This window comes from Colobus angolensis, unplaced genomic scaffold (genome assembly GCF_000951035.1).
Source record: "Colobus angolensis palliatus isolate OR3802 unplaced genomic scaffold, Cang.pa_1.0 Scaffold43, whole genome shotgun sequence".
In the NCBI taxonomy this organism is placed as follows: domain Eukaryota; kingdom Metazoa; phylum Chordata; class Mammalia; order Primates; family Cercopithecidae; genus Colobus; species Colobus angolensis.
In genome coordinates, this window is record NW_012117710.1 from 1,254,984 (window position 1) to 1,276,411 (window position 21,428).

A 21,428-nucleotide genomic window follows, 5' to 3' on the forward strand; every position below is an offset into this window, starting at 1 on the left:
AGCCCGAGCTGCCCGCCCTGCGGCGACTGCGCGGGCCGCAGCCCAGCAAGCCGGTGAGTGGGGCCCGGGAGCCTGGGTGGGGTAGATGGGGCACACCCTGGTCTCCGCCTGGGAAGCGAGTCAGCCCCGAGCTGCTGTGGCTCCCATGGCGGGCGCTGTGCTTAATGGGAGTCGGGTCCTCTGGCAGCTGCCCACTGCGGGGCGCCCTGCCCTTGCGGGGAGGGGACCGCTGTCCTCCGGCCGCCCTCGGAGCTGAGCCCCGGGGGCGGGCGTTCGGTCATTAACCTGGTGATGGCAGCTGAATCTGCTGCCAGCGTAGGCGGCTCAGCGCCGCCACTGGCTCTGCCCATGTCTGACAGGGCACCACTGATCCTGCTCTCCTGGGCCTTTATGGTGACTGCTTTCGGCCCCTTCTATGATTAGCGTGTTAAAGTGAGTTTTGGAACTGTGTCTACATGGAGATGTCGGATCTGCTGTCAGTTGTCTGGGACAGTTGGCAGGGCATGGGACGGCCCTTTCAAAGCTTCACTGGAAGGCAGTGCTCTCCAGCTGCCAAACCACCCCTATCAGCAGCAGGAAACCCACTATTAAGTTAATATCACAAACCTGGCAAGTCAGTTCTCTAAACTGGGCATCAGTCTGTGTGTCTTGATGTGACTGGTCACAGTCGCTTATCTCTGCACACATGCTACGTGGTGGATCTGAGGATAACTCTATATTTGTCATCCAGAGCAGTGGCTATCACCTTTGATCTCTTCCCTGCCTATGAAGATGTACTTGAGTCCTCCATTCCACTTTTAATAGCCAGCTCCTGTCCACACAGAACAGCACGACATCTTTCATCTTTTGCTACCTGCAGCATCTAGCGGAGGGCAGCATTCAGTAACAGGGGCAAGAGGCTTTGTTTAAAGGCCTCTGCAAACTTGTATGAGTAAAACGGTTCTGACCGTGTTCCCAGGCTCCTCACGCATAGTGGTGATGAGATATTCTATCATCCTAACTGGGGCACCGTTGAGCGTGAACAGAGGCACTGTTAATAATTAGACCAGTGCACGCTCACAGTACCCATGACAGGTGCAGCTCCTTCAAGAACTGCTGCAAGGCCTGGCTCCCCATCCAGAATCCCTGGTGTCCTCCTCAGTGAAGAAGGCCTCTGAAGACAAGTGACTTAAGAACATAGTTCACATGTATTGAATACTGTTATGCCTTTTCACAGAGAAGAGGTCGGGGCCAGAGCAGTGATGCTCACTGCCCGATGCTACACACACTCGTGCTGACATCCATGTGTCATCCTGCCTCTCTAGCCAGCATGGACATATCCCGAGAATGGAGGACAGAAGAATGCAGACTTAGAACAGAATGTAAATATGAAAGTTGACTTGGAGTCCCTTCATAAGCCCCTAGCAGGCTGATGAAGAGAGAAGGGTAAAGGGCACGCACCTCATGTGGGTCTTCGGTTAGGATGTAAAGGCTGATATCTATCATACAATGAGTAAATGGCATACTGCACAGACCGCTGCAGGGGGAAATAGGCTTGTGTAATTCACAGTCAGAAGAGGGACATGCTGCTCACTGGGGCAGGGAGAAGAAGGGGCTCCTTGGGGAGCTGCAGCTCTCACAGCCCCTAGGATGTCATCTGGAATCCTGAAAAAACAACCGCCACCTGGCCTTTAAAGACCCAACCACAGCAAAGCTTTGCCTTTGCAGAAGGGAGTTCTCGCCCAGAGAACCTGGCTGACCGTGTCGTGCGCAGGACGATCCCACGGTGCTGTTTTCTTTCAACAGCGTTTCCCAGTCTTTCTCTCCTGCCTGCCGGCTCCTCTGCTCTCTGAGACTTTCACTAACCTGCCTGCCCAACTGGTCAGCATTAGGCTGCCCAGTTAGGCCACATCTGTCCAGGGATCTCAAAGGCTCAGAATCCCAAGACACCATGTAGGTAGCAAAGAGGAGAGGGGACCCAGTCTGGAGAGTAAAACAATAACTTTTCTCTCTAATTTGAGATCCCAAAATGAGATGCTGCCCAGGACCAGAAGTCAGTTTCTTAGACGCGTGCTGTCTACCCAGGAGCCTCCATGTGCAAACAAAACAGCCCCCTGAGCAGCAGAGGGACAGGGTGGAGTGGGGCAGGTGTCTGTGCATCCCCACAGAGCCACACCCGGGTCCCTTCCTGCACAGGCCAAGGACTTTCCCCATTTTAATGGAAACCAGAGCAAGCCTTGCAGACCACTGTTGCTACCACAGCAAGTGTGATGAGGAGAAATAACCTGCTGGTTCCTCCCTGGGAAAGAACCAAGGTAGTGGTAAGATCTGTGGCTCACAGCACTTCCCTACAGGTAAGGCCACGCCTAGTAAACCCGGGCTCGACTGGGGAGCCCGGGCAGGTGCCAAGCCTGCCCAGAGTCTGCAGTGGAGACTCTCTCTTCTTGGCCAGGTCCTTGAGTTTCTGAGGAAGTCTTTTTTGTTTGTTTCTGTTTTTCCCTGGTCTGCTGTACCTGGAAAGGGAATTAGCCTCACACCAAGTTAGGGAACAAAAAGCCCAAGTAAACAAAAGAATGCTGTTCCACCTTCTTCCAGGGAACTGGAGCCCACAGCTGCTGGCACAGGTGCCCGGCCGGTCCACTGGCCCAGCAAGGTGCTTGGTCTCAGCCCCCAGAGCCCGTCCTGGAGCCACAAACATGCTCACTATTATCCATGGAGAAAGAGAAGCATGCTCTTTGTTTATAGCCTAAGCCAAGTCACCTGATTTGCTTGCACTACTCTGCAGTTTGGAATCATAAAAAGCAAAAGGCTACAAAAATCAAAACCACCCATCTACGTAATGAACCGTTTCTTATCACAGCCCAGGAAGGCACAGATAGGAATCAGTGTACGTAAGCTCTCCACATTGAAACCCTATGAAAACAGCAGCCTTTCCTAAGAGTCTGGCTCCCAAGAGCTGGATGTTAATTGTTGCTAAAGCCTGGGTTCATTACTACAAAAGGAAATACACATTCCAGAGTCATTTTGAAAGCATTTTGATTGTTCTAGAACATTCACCCAAGGTTGAGCGTCTCATGGTGCATGGCAGGTTCAGCCGGGAGCTGGCTGTGGCCTTCATACTCCTTTCCTGCCATCCTTCTGAGGATGCAGTGTCGGAGGCCTCGCAATTCTATTTCCACTCAAATCTAAGGCTCTAAAGCTTCGACAACTGTCCTGGGACAATAAGAAGCGCTGAGTCCCCACCCTGCCTGCTCTCCTTTCTACTCTGTGGGGAAATCGGATCACTCACCTTGGGGAAAAAGACTTTTACGTCATTGAACACGTCCCCTTCCACGGTTTTCATCCAACAGTCAGCCAGACTGCTGCAGCACACAGAAAAGCTTCCCGGGCCCGCAAAGAGCTCCGAGTACGGGGGAGAGAAATGGATGTGTAGACAGGCTTAACCCAGCACAACTGGCAGAGCGGTGTGGAGACAGTGGTCGGGGGTGGGTTCCCAGGGGTGCTGATGCCCAAAGTAAAATGTCAAGAACGAGTCAGTGTTTGCTGAGAGAACGAGAGGAAGTGAGAAAGGGTGTTCTAGGCAAGGGATCAACATCCGCAAAAGACAGTGTGAAAAAGAGCACCCGGAAACTTCGCGGGGATCACCGGGCGTGGGACTTGCCGGCCCCAGCTCTGACAGGACCCTGAGCAACAGAGAAAAGAACTTCCCGACTAACAGGGACAGCAACGTCCAATGTGATGGCTTTTGTGAAACTGATTCGGCCCCCTTGGAGCAGAGGATTCCTCTGCTGGTTTCTGTTTCTGCCAGCTCCGTGCAGTGTAGGCACTATTGTGCTCTCTCTCACATACATACAGGGACCCAGGTGCCTCTCAGGTTGAGGGGGTGGTCACCGTCCCCACACTCAGGCCCCTCTGTCTCCAGGCCTGCTGCTTCTGAACAGGCCTGGGGCAGCCCATTTCTATTGGGAAACCCTATCGAAGTTAGCCCCGGGTTTCAGCCAAGTTCATCTCACTGCTCACAGACGTTCATTATTAACGGGCTGCTTGATAGGACTTTGCGCTCTTTTGAAATAAGACATAGGAAGAAAGATGCCAACGTCTCACTTAAGATGCTCCTGACAGCTGGCCTGACGGGGTCCTGTCGCCCCGTCCACGCCCTGCCATGGTCTCTGCAGCCACACACTGGCTCCAGACATTTTCATGAGTTATGAACCAAAGAGAACCAAGACCCCTGGAGCAGATTCTCCTTCCCAATCCCAAGTTCCTTTGAAAGCGGTGAATACAGCCAGGGAAGCGAGTGTTTATACTCCAGTTTAGTACTAGTGAAACATCGGGAAATTCACTGTGTTGGTATCAAGCCCAAATCCAGAACATAGAGACCATAAAACTCTGCAAAGCCTCTGCTGTCTGACCGTGCGCTCCCCCGGCCTCCGCCGTCTGACCGTGCGCTCCCCAGGCCTCCGCCGTCTGACCGTGCGCTCCCCCGGCCTCCGCCGTCTTAACCGTGTGCTCCCCTGGCCTCCGCCGTCTGACCCTGCGCTCCCTGTGCAAGCACCACCCACGGGGTGCATCCTGGGGGCTGCCTCCTCCACGTTCGCCGGCAGTGTGGGGTGTGACGGGGCCCATGTTGTTGTCACCCCACCCTGCCCCACGGTTCCCCTGCACACATGTCCGTTCACAAAGATTCTGAGTAAAAGGTCACAGAACAGTTTCCTCTGCCCTTCATATTTGGGGAGGAGGCCAAAGATCTGCAGGCGTCATCATCCCAGGCCAGGGCTGGTGACAGGGAGCAAGCGCCGGCACCCTCCTATGCTTCACGTGGGTTGGTTTATTTAGCCTTCTTGTCTCAATGAGGATTTTCCTAAGCCTGGGGAAACTGAGGCACAAAGCAAGGAAGTCACCTGCCTGCAAAGACACCTGTGTGCAATCCAGGACTGGAAAAGCCAGCAGTACACATGCTGGCTGCCCGCTCCAGAGCCCAGGCCCTTAACCACTGCCTTCCCAGGAAGACGGAGGGCGAGGAGGTTTCTTACAGTGCGTCATGTCAACCCCTGCGGCTGCCCGCCACTAACCCAGGCTCCTGCAGATGGCAGGGCATTGTCTGTCCTACAAGCAGGCTTACTACGTACGAAGCCCTGTCTAATGTTCCCTCATGTCAGGTAGGAGGAATTAGGCCAGAGGTCAAGGCAGCGTCTAGAATCAGTGGTGCTTTCTCAAAGTAGGAAAACAGTTTTAAGGACTGTTTTCGTTCAAATTTTGGGCACCACTGTACTGGGTTCTATGACAGAGAAGCCACCAAGGTCCTGTGCGAGGATCCCTGGGCAGGGATAGCTGAAGCTGTGCACCTGGGCCCTCCCGATTCCCTCCCACCAGCTGGGCCTGGCAGCAGCCAGCAGCCAGCAGCCGCCCGACCCTGACAGTGAAAGAGAGCTGCCCCACACTGTCAGCCCCCAAAGCCCAGGACACACAGGCCCTCCCATGTCTTTCTGGTGGGCCAGGCCTTGTCCCACAGCGGGCCCCACTCTGAACCACAAGCAGAGTCATCTGCAGTGTGAGACCTGCCATCAGCACAGGGCTGCAGGCTGGGGGTTGTGCAGGGACACAGGGGCCAGCACCACTGGGCAGCCTTTCCGTCCCCAGCCTGCCTGTGCACCCTGTGGGCAGTGAGGGGGTGGTCACCGTCCCCACACTCAGGCCCCTCTGTCTCCAGGCCTGCTGCTTCTGAACAGGCCTGGGGCAGCCCATTTCTATTGGGAAACCCTATCGAAGTTAGCCCCAGGTTTCAGCCAAGTTCATCTCACTGGCCCAGTGAGATGGGCCTCAGGCACAGTGGCCCAAAGTCACAGGCGGTCTGTCAGGGGCTCTCCAGGGAGCTGGACACACTCAGGTTTAGATCAGGAACAGAACAGATCCCCAGGGCATTTGCTCGGGCTCAGAGCAGAGCAGGGAGCCGTCCACCTGCGGCGGGTGCGTCCATGGACTTCCAAGCCAACAGGGACAGCTGCCCTGACGGGCTGCCCGAGCCAACCAAGGGTCCTGTCCCATCGGTCCCTGTGGCTTGGGAGTCTGACACTTCTTGGTTTTCCTTTCTCAAGCTGCCCCAGCTTCTCCAAGCCCTGAGCCTGGGGCTCCCAGCTCTAAGCGATGCTCTGCAAGCAGCGTCCCTGCACCCCGTGCAGGTGGATGGACACAGGACAGCCTGCAAGGAAGTGAGGCCCAGCAGCCTTCCTGGGCTTGGAATGCCACAGCCTAGGAAGCATCTTCCCAGGAAATCGCAGTCGGAGCTCAGCACGAGGTCTTGGAAGAAAAGACCCCGCCTTCTATCCTCAGGAGCACGCGTTAGGAGTGAGCACCACTCAGCAGGTGACACAGAGGCACAGCTGGACCCAGGAGGGGCACTCCGGAAACAGCTACATCCACAGGCGCTCAGCGGGACCAGGAACCCAGAAGGCTTGATGTTCAGGGGGTCTCGGAGAAACTCCACCCCTGTCCTTCCCAGCCTCTTGCTCAGTTGGGCCTCACCCTAGCCTGCTGGAGATGGCAGCTGTGCCATCAGAGAGGGGGATGGGCAGATTGGCGGAGATCACCCCGCAGGCCAGCAGAGGCCTCCGTGAGAGTACGTGGCCCCACAGATGGCTGCTCACGGGGCCCAGAGGCCACTCCTGCGCCGCAGAGGGCACCAGCACACCTGGACTTCCCCGAGGCTTCATACAGCTCCCAGGCCCCACCAGCAGCGTGTGGGCAGAGGCCCAGGCCCCTTCCTGTCGCTCAGAGAAGCTGCTGCCCCCAGAACACGGGGCGCCAGCCTCCCATCAACACTGGGTCCCGACCTCGGTCTACTCAGGATTCCTGTGTGGAACTGTCACTTCTGCCCCAGCCCTCTGGGGTACACCTGGCGTCCAGCTCTGCCCCCCTTCTCCTTAAGCAGGTGCTGGGAGACCCTGAGCCGGGCAGGCCGAGGTTCTGAGCTCGTGAGGGGTGCAGCAGTTTCCCGCACAGCGTGGGGAGCACATTTGCTCATGTCTCCCAGGCAGGCTGTACACTCTGAGGCCAGCCCTGGGCTCTGACACCCTCCCACTTCCACTGGGCCTTCTAAGCCCTCCTCTCCTGTCCACTGCTAGCCCATGGCCCAGGCCCGGCCTTGAAGCTGTAAAGACCTCTCACCCCATCCAAACGAGACTGGTCAGATATCTCCCGCATGTCAGCCACCATTGGATTGGGAAGGAGGGGTGGTAGGTGCAAGGCTGGCCCTTTTTATGAGAGTAATTTAAAAAACAAAAACAGGTCAGGCACAGGGGATCACACCTGTAATTCCAGCACTTTGGGAGACTGAGGCAGGAGGGTCACTTGAACCCAGGAGTTTGAGACCAGTCTGGGCAACATAGTGAGATCCTGTCTCAAAAAATGTTAAATGAAAACATTAGCCAGCTGTAGTGGCACATGCCTGTAGTCCCAGGTACTTGGGAGGCTGAGATGGGAGCATCGCTTGAGGCCAGGAGGCAGAGGGTGCAGTGAGCTAGGACTGTACCACTGCCCTCCAGCCTGGGTGACTGAGGGAGATCCTGGCTCCAAACAAAAAAATAAAAACAGAAGGAGGAGGTAGATGAATCCCATTTGTGTCATTAATCAATTCTCTTATAGAGAAAATAAAACGATTGAAACTGGGCCATCTTGGACAGCTGAGGCCCAGGCAGGGCCAGCTCCTTCCACCTTCCCAGCCAAAATGCTGCCTGCAGCCCCTCCCCTCCTGGCCCGAGATGCTGTCACTGTCCCTAAGAGACCCTGAGGCCTGCTCCAGGCTGAGTGGGTGAGGAGCCTCTCAGCAAGCGCCTGCATTGAGGCGTGCCCTCCTGAGAGGTGAGGCTGACCTGCAGCGTCCAGCTCAGTTGGGGAAATTCGCCTGAGAAGGGCCCAGTCCTGGGTGCCTCCCGGGGGGAGGCCTTGGGGTGCTTGTGCTGGTACTGACATGGGCCTGGGGAGGGACCTGTGTGTGGGTGGCAGGTACTGAGTCATGGGGGAGGGTGTCAGGGGGAGATGCTGGTGGTAACAGTGGGACGTAGGAAGTGAAACCAGCAGTGTGACTTTGGAGGTGCTGGGGGAGCAGGGCCTGGCGGAGGGAGTAGGGGAGCCAGGAAGGAGCAGTTGCCAGGGACAGCCTGGCCTGGGAGGGTGGCCAGGAGCTGGGGAAGAAGCCGGTGGTCTCTCGGTGCAAAGGTGGGGCTGGCCTGGAGGAGAGGCCCACAGGGTCCCTGCTGGCTGAGGGTGCAGTGGCGGGCCCCGGAAGCTGAATATCAACCCCGCCACTGGGCAGGCAGCGCTCAGAGCGAAATGGGTGACTGGAGGGCACGTGCCAGCTCTGCTCCTCGAGCCTGGCCCAGGAGGGGCCTGCAGCACGGGGGTGGGGGCAGGCAGCCCTTCTCTGTTGTCTCCCCTGCCTTCTGAGGAGGGAGCCTCTGGAATCTTTCATCGCCACTGCAACAAACTCAGGCTTTCGTGTAGGAAAAGAGCCCACTTCTGACAAGGCTCATCTGGGTTCTCACCCCCAGCCTCTAAGTCTCCCACCACCTGGCTCCCTGTTCCTCTTTCCCTTGAAGGAAATCAGCAGAGCGCATGGCTGACGGGAAAGACGCCACAACGGACCTGCCTGACGGGGGGAGTGGCCAGGCCATTGTTCTCCAGTTCCAGGATGCCCGGCTTCCCCAAACAGCCTGGCAGCCGGGAACAGGAAGTCTCTGGGCACAGAGGCAAGCAGGGGGCACAGAGGCAAGCGGGGGACCACAGACAGGCATGGAGTCGAAGGCTCCACCCTCCTGGGCCAGTCCAGGCTCCCACAGAACCCCTCTGCGGCCAGGCAGGCACGTGGGGCCCGGGCCATCACCCTCACTCGGACGCAGGTGTGGCGATGGCAGGGGAGGGGTGTCTACGGCAGCGCCCAGAACCTTGGGCAGGAAAGGACCCTGGCTAATGTGCCCGGAACAGCTCAGTGACAGGGAGCTGGGCTGGCTGTGAGAGTCGGGCACGCGTCACGAGTCTTCTGTGACCAGGAGAGGCGGGAATACTGGCTCACGCGACTCGCCGGGTCCCGGCATGCTGTGGTCATGTGGGCACCACCTGCGGCTCCCAGCCTTCAAAATGTACACCTTGCTGGGCGCGGTGGCTCACGTCTGTAATCCTAGCACTTTGGGAGGCCGAGGCGGGCAGATCACCTGAGGATGGGAGTTTGAGACCAGCCTGGCCAACATGGAGAAACCTTGTCTCTACTAAAAATATAAAATTAGCTGGGCGTGGTGGCGGATGCCTGTAATCCCAGCTACTCGGGAGGCTGAGGCAGGAGAATTGATTGAACCTGGGAGGCGGAAGTTGCAGTGAGTCGAGGTCGCACCACTGTACTCCAGCCTGGGCAACAGAGCAAGACTCCATCTCAAACACAAACAAACAAAAAAACCATACACCTCATGCTCACTCCTCTGGGAGCCATGGCTGACAGCCCGCAGGCAGGATACTCTCAAACCAGCTCCTGGAGGACACTCCCAGGGACCCCTGTTCCTACCATGAGCCCCGCCAGAGAGGAGGTGGGCCATGGAGGCTTGTCCACCCAGGTGTGGCCGAGAAGAGGGTTTCGTCACACTCTGCTGACCTGCTTTCCTTCCATGCCTCTCAGCCCAGCTCCTGACACAGGTGGAAACCTGACCTCCTTGGCTTTAGAATGTCCCCAGGAGGCCACAGAGCAACCCGCCCCCAGCCGCCTTCCCTCCCAAGATCTCCAGGTAATGCCTGGTAAAAGGAGGACTCCGGGGAGAATGCTGGGGCAAGCATGCAAAGTGCATCACCTTCCAACCGATGGAGAGTGAAGGAAAACAGGTACCGTTCGGCTTGTAACCTTCATTGGAAACAGAAACCATCCTCATCATTGATACCTGGTGAACTGCACAGAGAACAACCTGCAGCTTTGGAAGCTTATAAATCCTTCAGTATTTGTCAGCTACCAGTAAACAAAAATGCACACGGGAGAACTTTCCACCCGAACCCCACCTGGAGGCCAGCATTCCCAGGTCCCGGCTGGTATGACAGCATGCACTCGAGGGCCGGCTCAGACACGGCGAGTGGGACGCACGTGAGCACAGGGAGGAAATGCCAGCAGATCCTGCTTCACGTGACCACTTCCCAAGAATCGAGCCATTCTTAGCCTCACAGACGCTGGCCGCCTCCCTCTGGCTCGGCCTCACGGCGGGGCAGGCATTAGCAGTCCAGGCAGCTTCTCTCTGACTCTCCGCAAGGAGGGGTGCGGTGGGCAACAGGCTGGCCCCACACAGTTCCACCTGCATGCAGGAGAGCCCAGCAGAGCAGCCCTTGCAGGAGGCTCTGTGTGTGGGGCCGGCTCAGCTTTTCTCCGGCCATGCCCACGTCCATTCTGTGCACGGAGACACCAGATGCACGTGCTCCCCTCTGCTTCCGACCCCAGCCTGCCCGCGGCCTCCGCTGTGCCTCCAAGCGCTGCTGTGTCCTGTGGGCTGAGTGAGCACGGTCAGGCCTTCGCTCCACAGTAGACCCTTCTATGGATTTCTTCACAGAAAAAAGGGCTCATAACCAACATCTAAAGCACACTGAACACCAGGAGCGGCTGCATGGACCTGGACACGTGTCTGCCTGACCTGTCCCTGGGCTCTTGGTAGGACGTCCTGCAGCAATGCAGACAGGGGCCTGCAGGGAGAGGCCACATCCCCAGGAGCCAGGCTATCAGAAAGGTGGGGCAAGAGGCCAGCTGTGCTCGCTTTGCAGTGCGGTCCCGTCCAAGCACGGCCCCTCATTTCTGGAACCCGGCTGTAAACAGCAGGAGGGAGGGGCGGCGGCGCCTGCCAAGGGAGGCAGAGGCCCTGCGGGGAACTTACCAGAGGAAAACAAGTGCTTGCATCCTAGGGCCCTCACACGCATGCGCAGGAGGCCAGGCGTGCTGCTGATAAGAGCCTGCAGGTTTGCAGAGAAGTGCAGCAGCGCAGCTCCTCACCGGAGTTCTGGTGGCCACCTCTGTCCCGCCATGCTGCTCACTGACAGTGTCCAGGGCCCACAGCACCAAGAGGCTCGGGCCACAAAGTAAAGGTGAGAGCCTGTGGTGCCCGCAGGCGGAACAGGGTACATGGGGGGTCTGTGCAGTGCAGGCAGGAGAGGGGACATGGACTCTGTGCAGCGCAGGTGGGAGACGGGACGTGGGAGGCTCTGTACAGTGCAGGCAGGAGAGGGGACACAGGGGGCTCTGTAGCGCAGGTGGGAGAGGGGACGCGGGGGGCTCTGTACAGTGCCACCAGCAGGCATCTCTAGGGAATGAAGGGGTGCCAAGACGGAGCACACTGAGGGGTCCCGGCCCTTGGCAAGCTCTGTGAGGCAAAGGCGGCTCGCCAGGGGTGCCCTCCTGTCAGTGGCTGGAGGCAGCACACGGGGCACGCAGCGAGACAGCCCTCCCGCTCCGATCTTCTAACCACAGACCCTGGACAGATCCGGGGGCCCTGGGCGCCCCGTGAGGCCAGGCCAGGCTGTTGACTGACACCCAGTCACAGTGGCCGGTGTTTCCTGGGGACTCAAGTGGAGTCTGCGGGGTGACGTCCTCAAAATGCGCTGCCACTCTGTGACAGCCAAAGCCATGCAGCCTCGCAGGCAGGAGCTGGGGTGTGGGGGACCACAATCCCAAAGAACCCCATCCTCTGGACCCTGGCACAGCAGGAGGGGAGAAGCCCGCAGAAGCCCGGACGCCTCCCCCCTCAATGGCCCCCGCTGCTGTGCTTGGAGCAGGTGCATCCTGTCTGGAGCTTGTGCTGGCCTGGCGAGTGGAGCCCAGAGCCCACCCCCAACTACCAACATCCCCCAGATTGCCGCCTGCCCGGCCCAGGAGGTTCTAGTCAAGATGTATCAGTGAGGGGCTGGACAAGGTGAGCATGTGAGAAGCAGGGGCTGGGGGCCCAGCACCTGGGGGTGCTACGGCAGCACCGTGGCTGGGCACACCCGGCAGTGGCCTAGCTCTGCATGCCTGTCACCACCTGACCCTCACTGTGGCTGCTGGGCGGCATTCACTAGGATTGCACAATTACCTACACCTCCCGTCCTGCCCGCCAGCCTCTGGATGGGAATTCCCACATCCACCCACCCGCCCATCTGCCAGCTGCCTGCATGCTTAGCCCCAGGGCCACGTTGCCTGCTGTGGGGCGCACGCTGCTACTGGCACTGGGGGCCTCGGGCTCTGGCCCCTCTGCCCTCTCCTCCTCCCGAGCCTCCTATTCCCACCCTGCTGTGGCCCCGTGTGTGATGTGGGTCTTGCAGTGGCAGGACTCTGGTGGCGGTTGAGGACCCACTCCCACAGCCAGCCTCTGCGCTGCTCCCGCCTCTGGGTACAGGAACAATGCTGTCTGCTCGTTAGCCTGAGATGCTTTCTACTCCACTCTGAGAGCAGGAGGTCAGCCAGGGCCAAATGACATGCTGGACATCAGGCTTCCCAAGATAGCTGCAGGTCCCCGAGGAATGCCTGTGCTTTGGTGGGGGTAGAATTCTTACTCTAGGATGGCTCCAGCCACTAGGTTCTCGTTCAGTGACGTCAAGACCGGCTATATCCCCATGTCCCCAGAGCCTCCTGTGGGCTGTGACCCACAGGTCACCCTCCCTGGAGCCCAGGCTCTGCAAGGACTCCAAGGTGCCGGGTCCCGGGCTGCCGGGAGGGATGGAGGTGCAGGGCTGACCGTCCACATTGCCTGTCCCTCCTGGCACTGGCAGGATCCGAACACCACAGGCGCCTAGTAAACTTCAGGAATTATAGCGCGGGGCCCGTCCAACCAAGTCAGGATGACCAGCCAGGCCTTGCAGCAGCCCACAAACAGTGGGCTCTGAGCATGTGGGGCACGCCAGGCTCCCTGTCTGGTACCCAGCCCCAGCTGCTGAAATGAGTGCAGCCACATCAGCCCCCGGTCAGGACCTGATGCGGCCATTTTTCAATGCTCAACTTCATTTTCACAGAAATGCACCCGAGGCAGCCTCACTCTGTGGTCTCCAGCTATTCCTGCACCACGAGAAGGCACCCCTGTACCTGCAGCACTTCTGAGCCAGGGTCCTGGGAGGGGACACGAGCTGACCACCTGTTCCTTCTTTCTGCAGGGTTGCGAGCCTCGCCGACTGACATGTGGGGCTGCGGCTGGTTCAACGGCACAGGGCTGGTGGAGGAGCTGCCTGCCTGCCAGGACCTGCAGCTGGGGCTGTCACTGCTGTCGCTGCTGGGCCTGGTGGTGGGCGTGCCAGTGGGCCTGTGCTACAACGCTCTGCTGGTGCTGGCCAATCTACACAGCAAGGCCAGCATGACCATGCCAGATGTGTACTTTGTCAACATGGCAGTGGCGGGCCTGGTGCTCAGCGGCCTGGCCCCTGTGCACCTGCTCGGCCCCCCGAGCTCCCAGTGGGCACTGTGGAGCGCGGGTGGTGAGGTCCACGTGGCACTGCAGATCCCCTTCAACGTGTCCTCACTGGTGGCCATGTACTCCACCGCCCTGCTGAGCCTCGACCACTACATCGAGCGTGCACTGCCGCGGACCTACATGGCCAGCGTGTACAACACGCGGCACGTGTGCGGCTTCGTGTGGGGCGGTGCACTGCTGACCAGCTTTTCCTCACTGCTCTTCTACATCTGTAGCCACGTGTCCACCCGCGCGCTGGAGTGCGCCAAGATGCAGAACGCAGAAGCCGCCGACGCCACGCTGGTGTTCATCGGTTATGTGGTGCCTGCACTGGCTGCCCTCTACGCGCTGGTGCTACTCTCCCGCGTCCGCAGGGAGGACACACCCCTGGACCGGGACACGGGCCGGCTGGAGCCCTCGGCACACAGGCTGCTGGTAGCCACCGTATGCACGCAGTTTGGGCTCTGGACGCCACACTATCTGGTCCTGCTGGGGCACACGGTCCTCGTCTCGCGAGGGCAGCCCGTGGACGCACACTACCTGGGGCTGCTGCACTTTGCGAAGGACTTGTCTAAACTCCTAGCCTTCTCCAGCAGCTTCGTGACACCGCTTCTCTACCGCTACATGAACCAGAGCTTCCCCGGCAAGCTCCGGCGGCTGATGAAGAAGCTGCCCTGTGGGGACCGGCACTGCTCCCCAGACCACATGGGGGTGCAGCAGGTGCTGGCGTAGGCGGCCCAGCCTTCCCAGGGAGAACGTGACTGTGGCGGACGCAGAGCACTTAGTTACCCTGAATGCCTCCGCGTCCTTCCAGAAGGAGATGAGCTGCTGGAAGAGAAGTAGGAGGGGTGTTTTTCTTGAAGTTTTCTTTTTCCCACAAATGCCACTCTTGGGCCAAGGCCATGGTCCCAGTGGCTGGCATCTGGCGTGAGCTTCCCCGAGGCCTGTGTGTCTCCCAAACACACAGCTCAAGGTCCACATCCGCAAAAGCCTCCTTGCCTTCAGCTTTCTCAGCATTCAGTTTGTCAATGAAGTGATGGACGCCTAGAGCCAGTATATATACTTTGCAGTTAAAATACTTGATTCCCCCTTGTTTGTTTTATAAAAACAGATGTTTTCTAGAAAAATGACAAGTATTAAAATGAAGGAAACCCTATGAAGGAATGGCAACAGCCGGGGTGGCTGGGCCCTGGCAGAGGGCGGCGGCTGCTGGCCGGGCCTGCTGGGTGTGCCACGGTCACCATAAGGTTCTGAGAACATTTCACAGAAGTGCCTGAGACACGGAGACAGGGCTGGTGTTAAACGGAGTTACTTAGTAGCAGTGACGCGCTCTCAGCCACCAAATGTCCCTGACACCCTCCCCAGCCCCCAGAGATAACATCAGCTGAGGCTTTTTTCAGTATGAACCTGTTCTAAATCAACTCCTCAAAGTGTGCACAAAACTAAAGAATATAAATAAACAAAAGAAAGGAAGGTGTGTTAGGATTTCTGACTGAACACCAGAGCTGAAGGGCCTCCCGAGGGGACAGAAGGCTGGAGGCTGTGTCACACGGGGTCTGGCGAGAGGGCCAGGGTGGAACCCGAGGCCAGCTCCCAAGGCACCTGGGACCAGCATCCGCATCTCCTCGGCCCTGGCAGCCTCAGGTGGGGCCCAGACCGGCCTGTTCCACTTGGGCCCACAGGTCTGTAGTGAGATGGGTCCATCCATAGTGAGGAGGGTCTTAGTGAGGTGGGTCCATCCGTAGTGGGGCAGGTCTTAGTGAGGTGGATCTGTAGTGAGGTGGGTCCATGTGAGGCAGGTCTTAGTGAGGTGGGTCCATAGTGAGGCGGGTCCATGGTGAGGCGGATCCGTAGTGGGGCGGGTCCCTGGTGAGGCGGATCCGTAGTGGGGCGGGTCCCTGGTGAGGTGGATCTGTAGTGGGGCGGGTCCGTGGTGAGGCGGATCCGTAGTGAGGCGGGTCCGTGGTGAGGCGGGTCTTAGTGAGGGGGGTCCATAGTGGGGCGGGTCCGTAGTGAGGCGAGTCTGTAGTGAGGCGGGTTCGTGGTGGGGCAGGTATTAGTGAGGCAGGTCTGTAGTGGGGCAGGCGTTAGTGAGGCGGGTCTGTAGTGGGGCGGGTATTAGTGAGGTGGGTCTGTAGTGGGGCGGGTATTAGTGAGGCGGGTCTGTAGTGGGGCAGGCGTTAGTGGGACGGGTCTGTAGGGAGGGGCAATTGATCCTCGTCAGCCTCGCTCTGGACCTTCCACCCACTGGGATTTTGTAAAACGTCTACTTTAAAATATGTCTGTGAGAAAAGCCCCCATTCCTCCACACCATCTGTTCGCCTCTCCCTGATTTTCTGGGATTAAAGTATAGGCCTGCAATCCCCTATCCCCAATTCTAAAGCCCAGAAAGCTCTGAAAACAGGAAGATGTTCCGCGCAAGTTTGCAGCAAATTCACTGGGCAGTGATCCCTGACCTGAAGGGCTCTGAGGGCTTCATGTCCATGCGGACCCCACCCCTTCTGAACACGTGCTGATGTGGCTGTGGGAGCTGCCCCACGCCCCAGGGCTCTGTGACACACTTCCACCACACAGCCTGAATGCACTGGAATTCTGAGTACGCCCGGCCTCAGGTGCAGCCATGAATGTGGGGACGTCACGCTGTGGTCCCAGTCTCCTGGGAATTCAGTCACGAGGTCACTGGCATTATTCATCGCATGCTGCGAGCAGGTCAGAGTCAGCCTCCTGAGAACGCGGCTCTGGATGGCTCCTGCCGGGAGCTGAGACCCGCCGGACAGGCTCCTAAGCTCTGAGATTAGAGAACAGTTTTCTGAGCTGTTTGTCAGTGTTTTGTTTTCAGGTGCGCCAGGATCTCATGTGAACCTTTAAAGCTGCAGGCCTGACCTCCCTCACTCCCTCTGGAACCAGAGCTGGTTGAAGGGCCACGTCTCTGATGGTCCTGGGCTTCCCATCTCCATGCCTGCGTGGAAACCCTGGCATGTGATGAGGAAATGATCACACAACCCCACAGAACCCTGCCCGGCGGCTGGTGCTGTCACCCCAACCCTCCTCCCCCTGCAGCCCAGCTCTGCAGGGTGGGGTATCCATGCTTGAACCAGGAGACCCTCTTCCTGGCCGATACTTTCCAGCCCCCTTAACTCCAGGCTGAGCTCCTGGGAAAGGGGCAGACCCCACACACAGGTGAGGGCGGCACTGGGCTACCTCTGTCTGGGAATTACCCCATCCAACTGTCCTCTCCAAAGGCAGGAGGGGCCTCAAATCACTATTTCAATTTCTCAGTGGCTTTGGGTGCAAACTGGCTCATTTCTGTGGGTCTGCTGGTGGGACTGGCCTGCATTCAATACCCCTCACCCCACCCTGCTAGGTGGCCCTGTGGAGGGCCCTGGGGACACCCTGCTGCCTGGTCAGCTGTTTCTGGTGGGCCCCACGCAGGGCAGGCATGTGCCTCCAGCACAGACCCTCACCTGCTACCTAAGACCCTTCACTGTGCACCATGGCCTCCCCCAACCCCCTGCCCAGGAAGTCCCCTCCTCATCCCCAGGCCCCCGCCGGCCTCTGCGGCCCAAGACCATCCACTATGCACTGAGGCCTCCGTCCTCATTCCCAGGCCCCCGCCAGTCTCTGTGGCTGCTTCCCAGAAGCTGCGTCGCTGACTTTTCCTGAGACACTTGCTCATCTGTATTCTGTGTTGCCTTCACCTGGGAAGATTTGGCACCTCCTGAGCCTCCTGCTACCCCTGAGCGATTCCCAAAGTCTTCACCTCATCACACACAGAACATGAGAACTTGAGTCACTCGGGGGAGAAAAAGGAGCTACTTGTAAAAAGTCAAGGTTGTCGTTTGCCCAACTCCCCAGTTATTCCGTCTCCCCAGCTCTCCAGTTCTTCCAGGCAGCCATCCCCCCAACTCCCCAGTTCTTCCAGGCAGCCGTCTCCCCAACTTCCTAATTCTTCCAGGCATCTGTCTGCCCAACTCCTCAATTCTTCCCCAGTTTGCGAGACACCTCTCGCAAACTACTGTAGTTCAAAAATCTATACTATAGATTTGACTAGTATAGTTCAAAAATCATTCATCTTATTTTTGTTTATCCGCAAAAAAGCCTTGCCCTGTTTCCTTAAATAAGATACCAGAAAGGGAGTTTAGTTGTGGATTCACTTCATTAAAGTTGTAAGACTTATTGTAAGAAGCTGGATCTATTGTGAGTTGTGGCAGAGAGATCGGAGAATCTACACACGTCTTCTTTCATACACAGCATGCAACAGAGGGAAAGCAGGAATAGTAATCCTAACAGAAAGTACCATAAAATTGGTTATTTCCCCTCGAATTGTATGTCATAATACTTAATACTAACCCTATCCCTATCCCTAACCCTATCCCTACCCCTACCCCTAACCCCCAACTCTAACCATCCTAAACCTCACCCTAAACACCCTATCCCTAACCTCCTAACCACCGTAACCCTGAACACCCTAATCTGAACCCTAACCCTTAAAGAATGGCTGTGGGCCTGCCTGGCTTTCCTAAGCCTGAGCATGTGAGCGAACCTGACCCGCCCCCTCCATTCTCTCTGGGCTCCTCCATCCTGTGTCTGCTGGCGTCGCTCACAGACCCAAGCCCCATCCTGTTCAGCCACCTTGACTTGCTGGGGGATCACAAGATGAACACAGCTCTGACGCTGCCAGCTGAGCCCGGCCACATCTGGGGCTTCCACACAACGCTCTCCCCAAACAGCAAAGCTTTGGCTGCAGATGGGAGGCATCCTGAAGCTGGGACAAGGACTGGGCAGGGACGGGCGGCCGGTCTGGCAACGTAAGCAAGCCCCTGGCTTTCCCTCTGCTCACTGCCTTGGCTCTTTTCCTCACTCTGTGACTGATCGCGTGCTCCTGAGAAACGGGCTTCCTGTGCTGCTCCTGGGGTGTGCGCGTCATTTTCCCGTGTCCCATGTCCTATGGGTTCCGGGCACCACAATTCATTTGTCCACTCTGCTGCTGACAAACATGGGGACTGTTTCCAACTTCAGGCAGTCGTGCACGGCGCGGTGCTGTTTTGCTGTGTCTCCCAGCACCCACCACAGGCCCCTGCGTGGGGCAGTCCTCAAGCAGACACAGCCTCAGCTGTGCACACTCACCAAGTTGCTTCTCCCGGCCGCCACCCCGTGGCTTCTCACTGCCCTTGGTGCAATGTGTCTCTGGTATTTTATGCCAAGCCAGGGGAGGATTAAGGCATTTCCCGTCTTAACGAGGTCTTGGCCTCTCTCAACGAAGCGTCTCTTTAGAGATTCTGCCCATGTTTCTAAGTGATGGAAGGTCCTTCCTGGTTTGATCTGAACGTGGGCCCTTGCCATGGCTCCTTAACCTAACTGTACCCCTGTACTCGTGCCATTCCCTTTCCACAGAAGGGCGAGCTCTACCACACCCCAGAGAAGTCACAGCTCCGCAAGTCCCCGCCTGGAAGATGGAAGATGCCTCAGAAAACAGCCTGCTCTTCCCTCTGGAGAGGCGGGGGCAGGGGAGTACTGGCCACACTCAAAACTGGCAGCCTCTGAGGGGAGGGAGTCACTTCAACATCTCCAACCTTAGACAGATGTGTGTGCCTCAGGCAGCATGCACACACACACACACACGAGTGCAGGCACGCACACATATGCAAGCACACGCGCGCACACACACACACACACACGTGTCTGTCTCCTCCCCGGGAACACCGTGACCGGAAGACGCTTCACATGTGTTGGCTGCAGGGTGGGAGACCCGACACAGTGCCAGGGCCACCCGAGCCCTCCGAGGGCTCTGTGGCAGCAAGGAAGGGCCGTGGGAACCCCCTGCGGACAAGGTGTCACCTTTTGTTTCTGGAAGCAGCAGCAGGTACCAGCCCTGAACACCGTGCCCACTCCAGCCTCGTGTTCAGGCATAGCTGCATTCGTGGCCTGACCTGGAGATGGACTGGAGATGCTGCTGCCCCTCTGCTCACCCCTCCTGCCAGCACTTGGCTCTGCACGCACCTGGTGGCCTCAGGCTCCCTCTGCCCACCCCTCCCACCAGGGCCTGGCTCTGCATGCACCAAGTGGCCTCAGGCTCCCTCTGCCCACTGCCAGGGCCTGGCTCTGCACACACTGGGTGGCCTCAGGCTCCCGGCAGCTCCTGCTTGCTCCCCACCTCCCCCCACCCCAACCCCCACCATGAAAATCACGTGGATAACTCCTGGAAAGCGCTGAGCAGAGACCAGGCACCTGGAGGGGCTCAGTCCACGTGAGCTAGGGTAAGATTCTCAGGGAGACCCCCTTATGGCTGGATGCTGAAGAGGCTTTTGTGAGCTGAGGTGGCAGGCATGCCAGGCTCCATGGCAGGGACCCCCCGTGCCCTAGCACCTGCTGCACACATGTGCATATGTATGCAACAAGCACACACACACATGCATACATATGCAAGCACATACACATATACACAAACATGCAAACATGTACACACACGCATACATATGCAAGCATGCACACACATATGCATATGCAAGCACACATATGCATACATATGCAAGCACACACATGCACACATACGCAAGCACACACATATGCAAACACACACATATGCAAGCATGCACACACACATACACACATATGCAAATACACACATATGCACACATATGCAAACATGCACACACCTATGCATATGCAAGCACACATGCATACACACGCAAGCACACACATGCACACATGCAAGCACACACATATGCAAACACACATAGGCAAGCATGCACACACACATATGCAAGCACACACATGCATACATATGCAAACATGCACACACATGCATACGCATGCAAGCATGCACACACATATGCATACGTATGCAAGCACACACATGCATACATATGCAAGCACACACGCATACATATGCAAGCACATACATATGCATACATATGCAAGCATGCACACACATGCATACATATGCAAACACACATGCAAGTGCACACACATGCATACACATGCAAGCACGCACACACATATGCACACATACGCAAGCACACACACGCATGCATACTTATGCAAGCACGCACACACATATGTACATGTATGCAAGCAAACACACACACATATACATACATATGCAAGCAGGCACGCGCACACACACCAGACGCTGCTGAAAGGATGCATGTGGCCTGGGTGCCTTCCCGGCCCTGATGGGCTGTGACTTGAAGACGGGGAGACCAGGCCCTCAGCAGCCATGGAACAGGCCCCGGAAAGACGCACAACGGCTTCACTCTGGAAGCAGATGGTGGCTCTGGAAGGAGACAAGGCTTACCTTGCTCCAGGGACTCCGAGGGGATGCTGCGCAGGGAGGCTGCTGCCCCAGCAGGAGACATGGAGAGGGAGGGTGGAAGGAACAGCAGTGGGGAGCAGAGGCACGGACAGGTTCCAGACCCAGACCCTGAGCTTCCTGCAGCGCCTAAACACAACACCCTGACTCCTGAGAGGAAGGGAGGGAATCCTGAGCTGACCTCACACAGGAGAACCGAAGCTCAAAGCTCAAGTGTCACCCTGAAAGGCACCGGCAGGCAAAGGCTGCGTCTCCAGAGCCAGCCCTGCGCCCACCCAAACTAGCATGGTGCAGGGACTCCTCCCTCAGCCTAGTGGCCTGGCCCCAGACTGTCGGGTGTGGGGCCAACAGGGACCCTGGGGAACGCCCCATGGACACGAGGGAGACTGAAGCCCAGAGGGTCCCACAGCAGGGAGCAGCCTCTGCTGCAAGGCTCCAGGGCTCCAGAAGCCCTAGCCCACCCCACACTCAGGGCACACGGAAGGCCCTGGGAGGGCAAGCGAGCAGCATCTGATTCTTTTCTGCAGGACATTCGAGCTGTGCCACACACACTTAAGGCTTCTAAAGAGAAGACAGCATACCCCGTTGTCCAACCCTATTCATCACAGGATACTTTCTGCAGAGCCCCTTGGGGCATGAAGGTTCTTCCCATCACCAGTCTGAGAAACCACAAGGCCCTGGGCAGGAGGAACCACAGCCCCATCCTGTTC

At 57.7% G+C, this 21,428-nt stretch overlaps 2 protein-coding genes across 9 annotated transcripts in view; one reads left to right on the forward strand and one right to left on the reverse strand.

Moving 5' to 3' along the window:
- Nucleotides 1–21,428, reverse strand: part of LOC105522419 (chromosome unknown open reading frame, human C7orf50) — a 130,279-nt gene that overhangs the window by 37,634 nt on the left and 71,217 nt on the right. The gene's annotated exons all lie outside the window — the stretch shown is intronic.
- GPR146 (G protein-coupled receptor 146) lies at nucleotides 7–14,877 on the forward strand. Of its 8 annotated transcripts, none has more exons than XM_011956937.1 (3): nucleotides 10,870–11,076; nucleotides 11,764–11,908; nucleotides 13,114–14,877. In XM_011956937.1, exon 3 carries the CDS (start codon nucleotides 13,137–13,139, stop codon nucleotides 14,136–14,138), a length of 1,002 nt encoding a protein of 333 aa, XP_011812327.1. In that variant the 5' UTR covers nucleotides 10,870–11,076; nucleotides 11,764–11,908; nucleotides 13,114–13,136; the 3' UTR covers nucleotides 14,139–14,877. The 8 variants fall into 8 exon arrangements, with proteins under 8 accessions (XP_011812326.1, XP_011812327.1, XP_011812325.1 ...); XM_011956939.1 differs by having other exon boundaries at nucleotides 10,904–11,076; nucleotides 11,764–11,900; XM_011956938.1 differs by having other exon boundaries at nucleotides 10,939–11,076; nucleotides 11,761–11,900.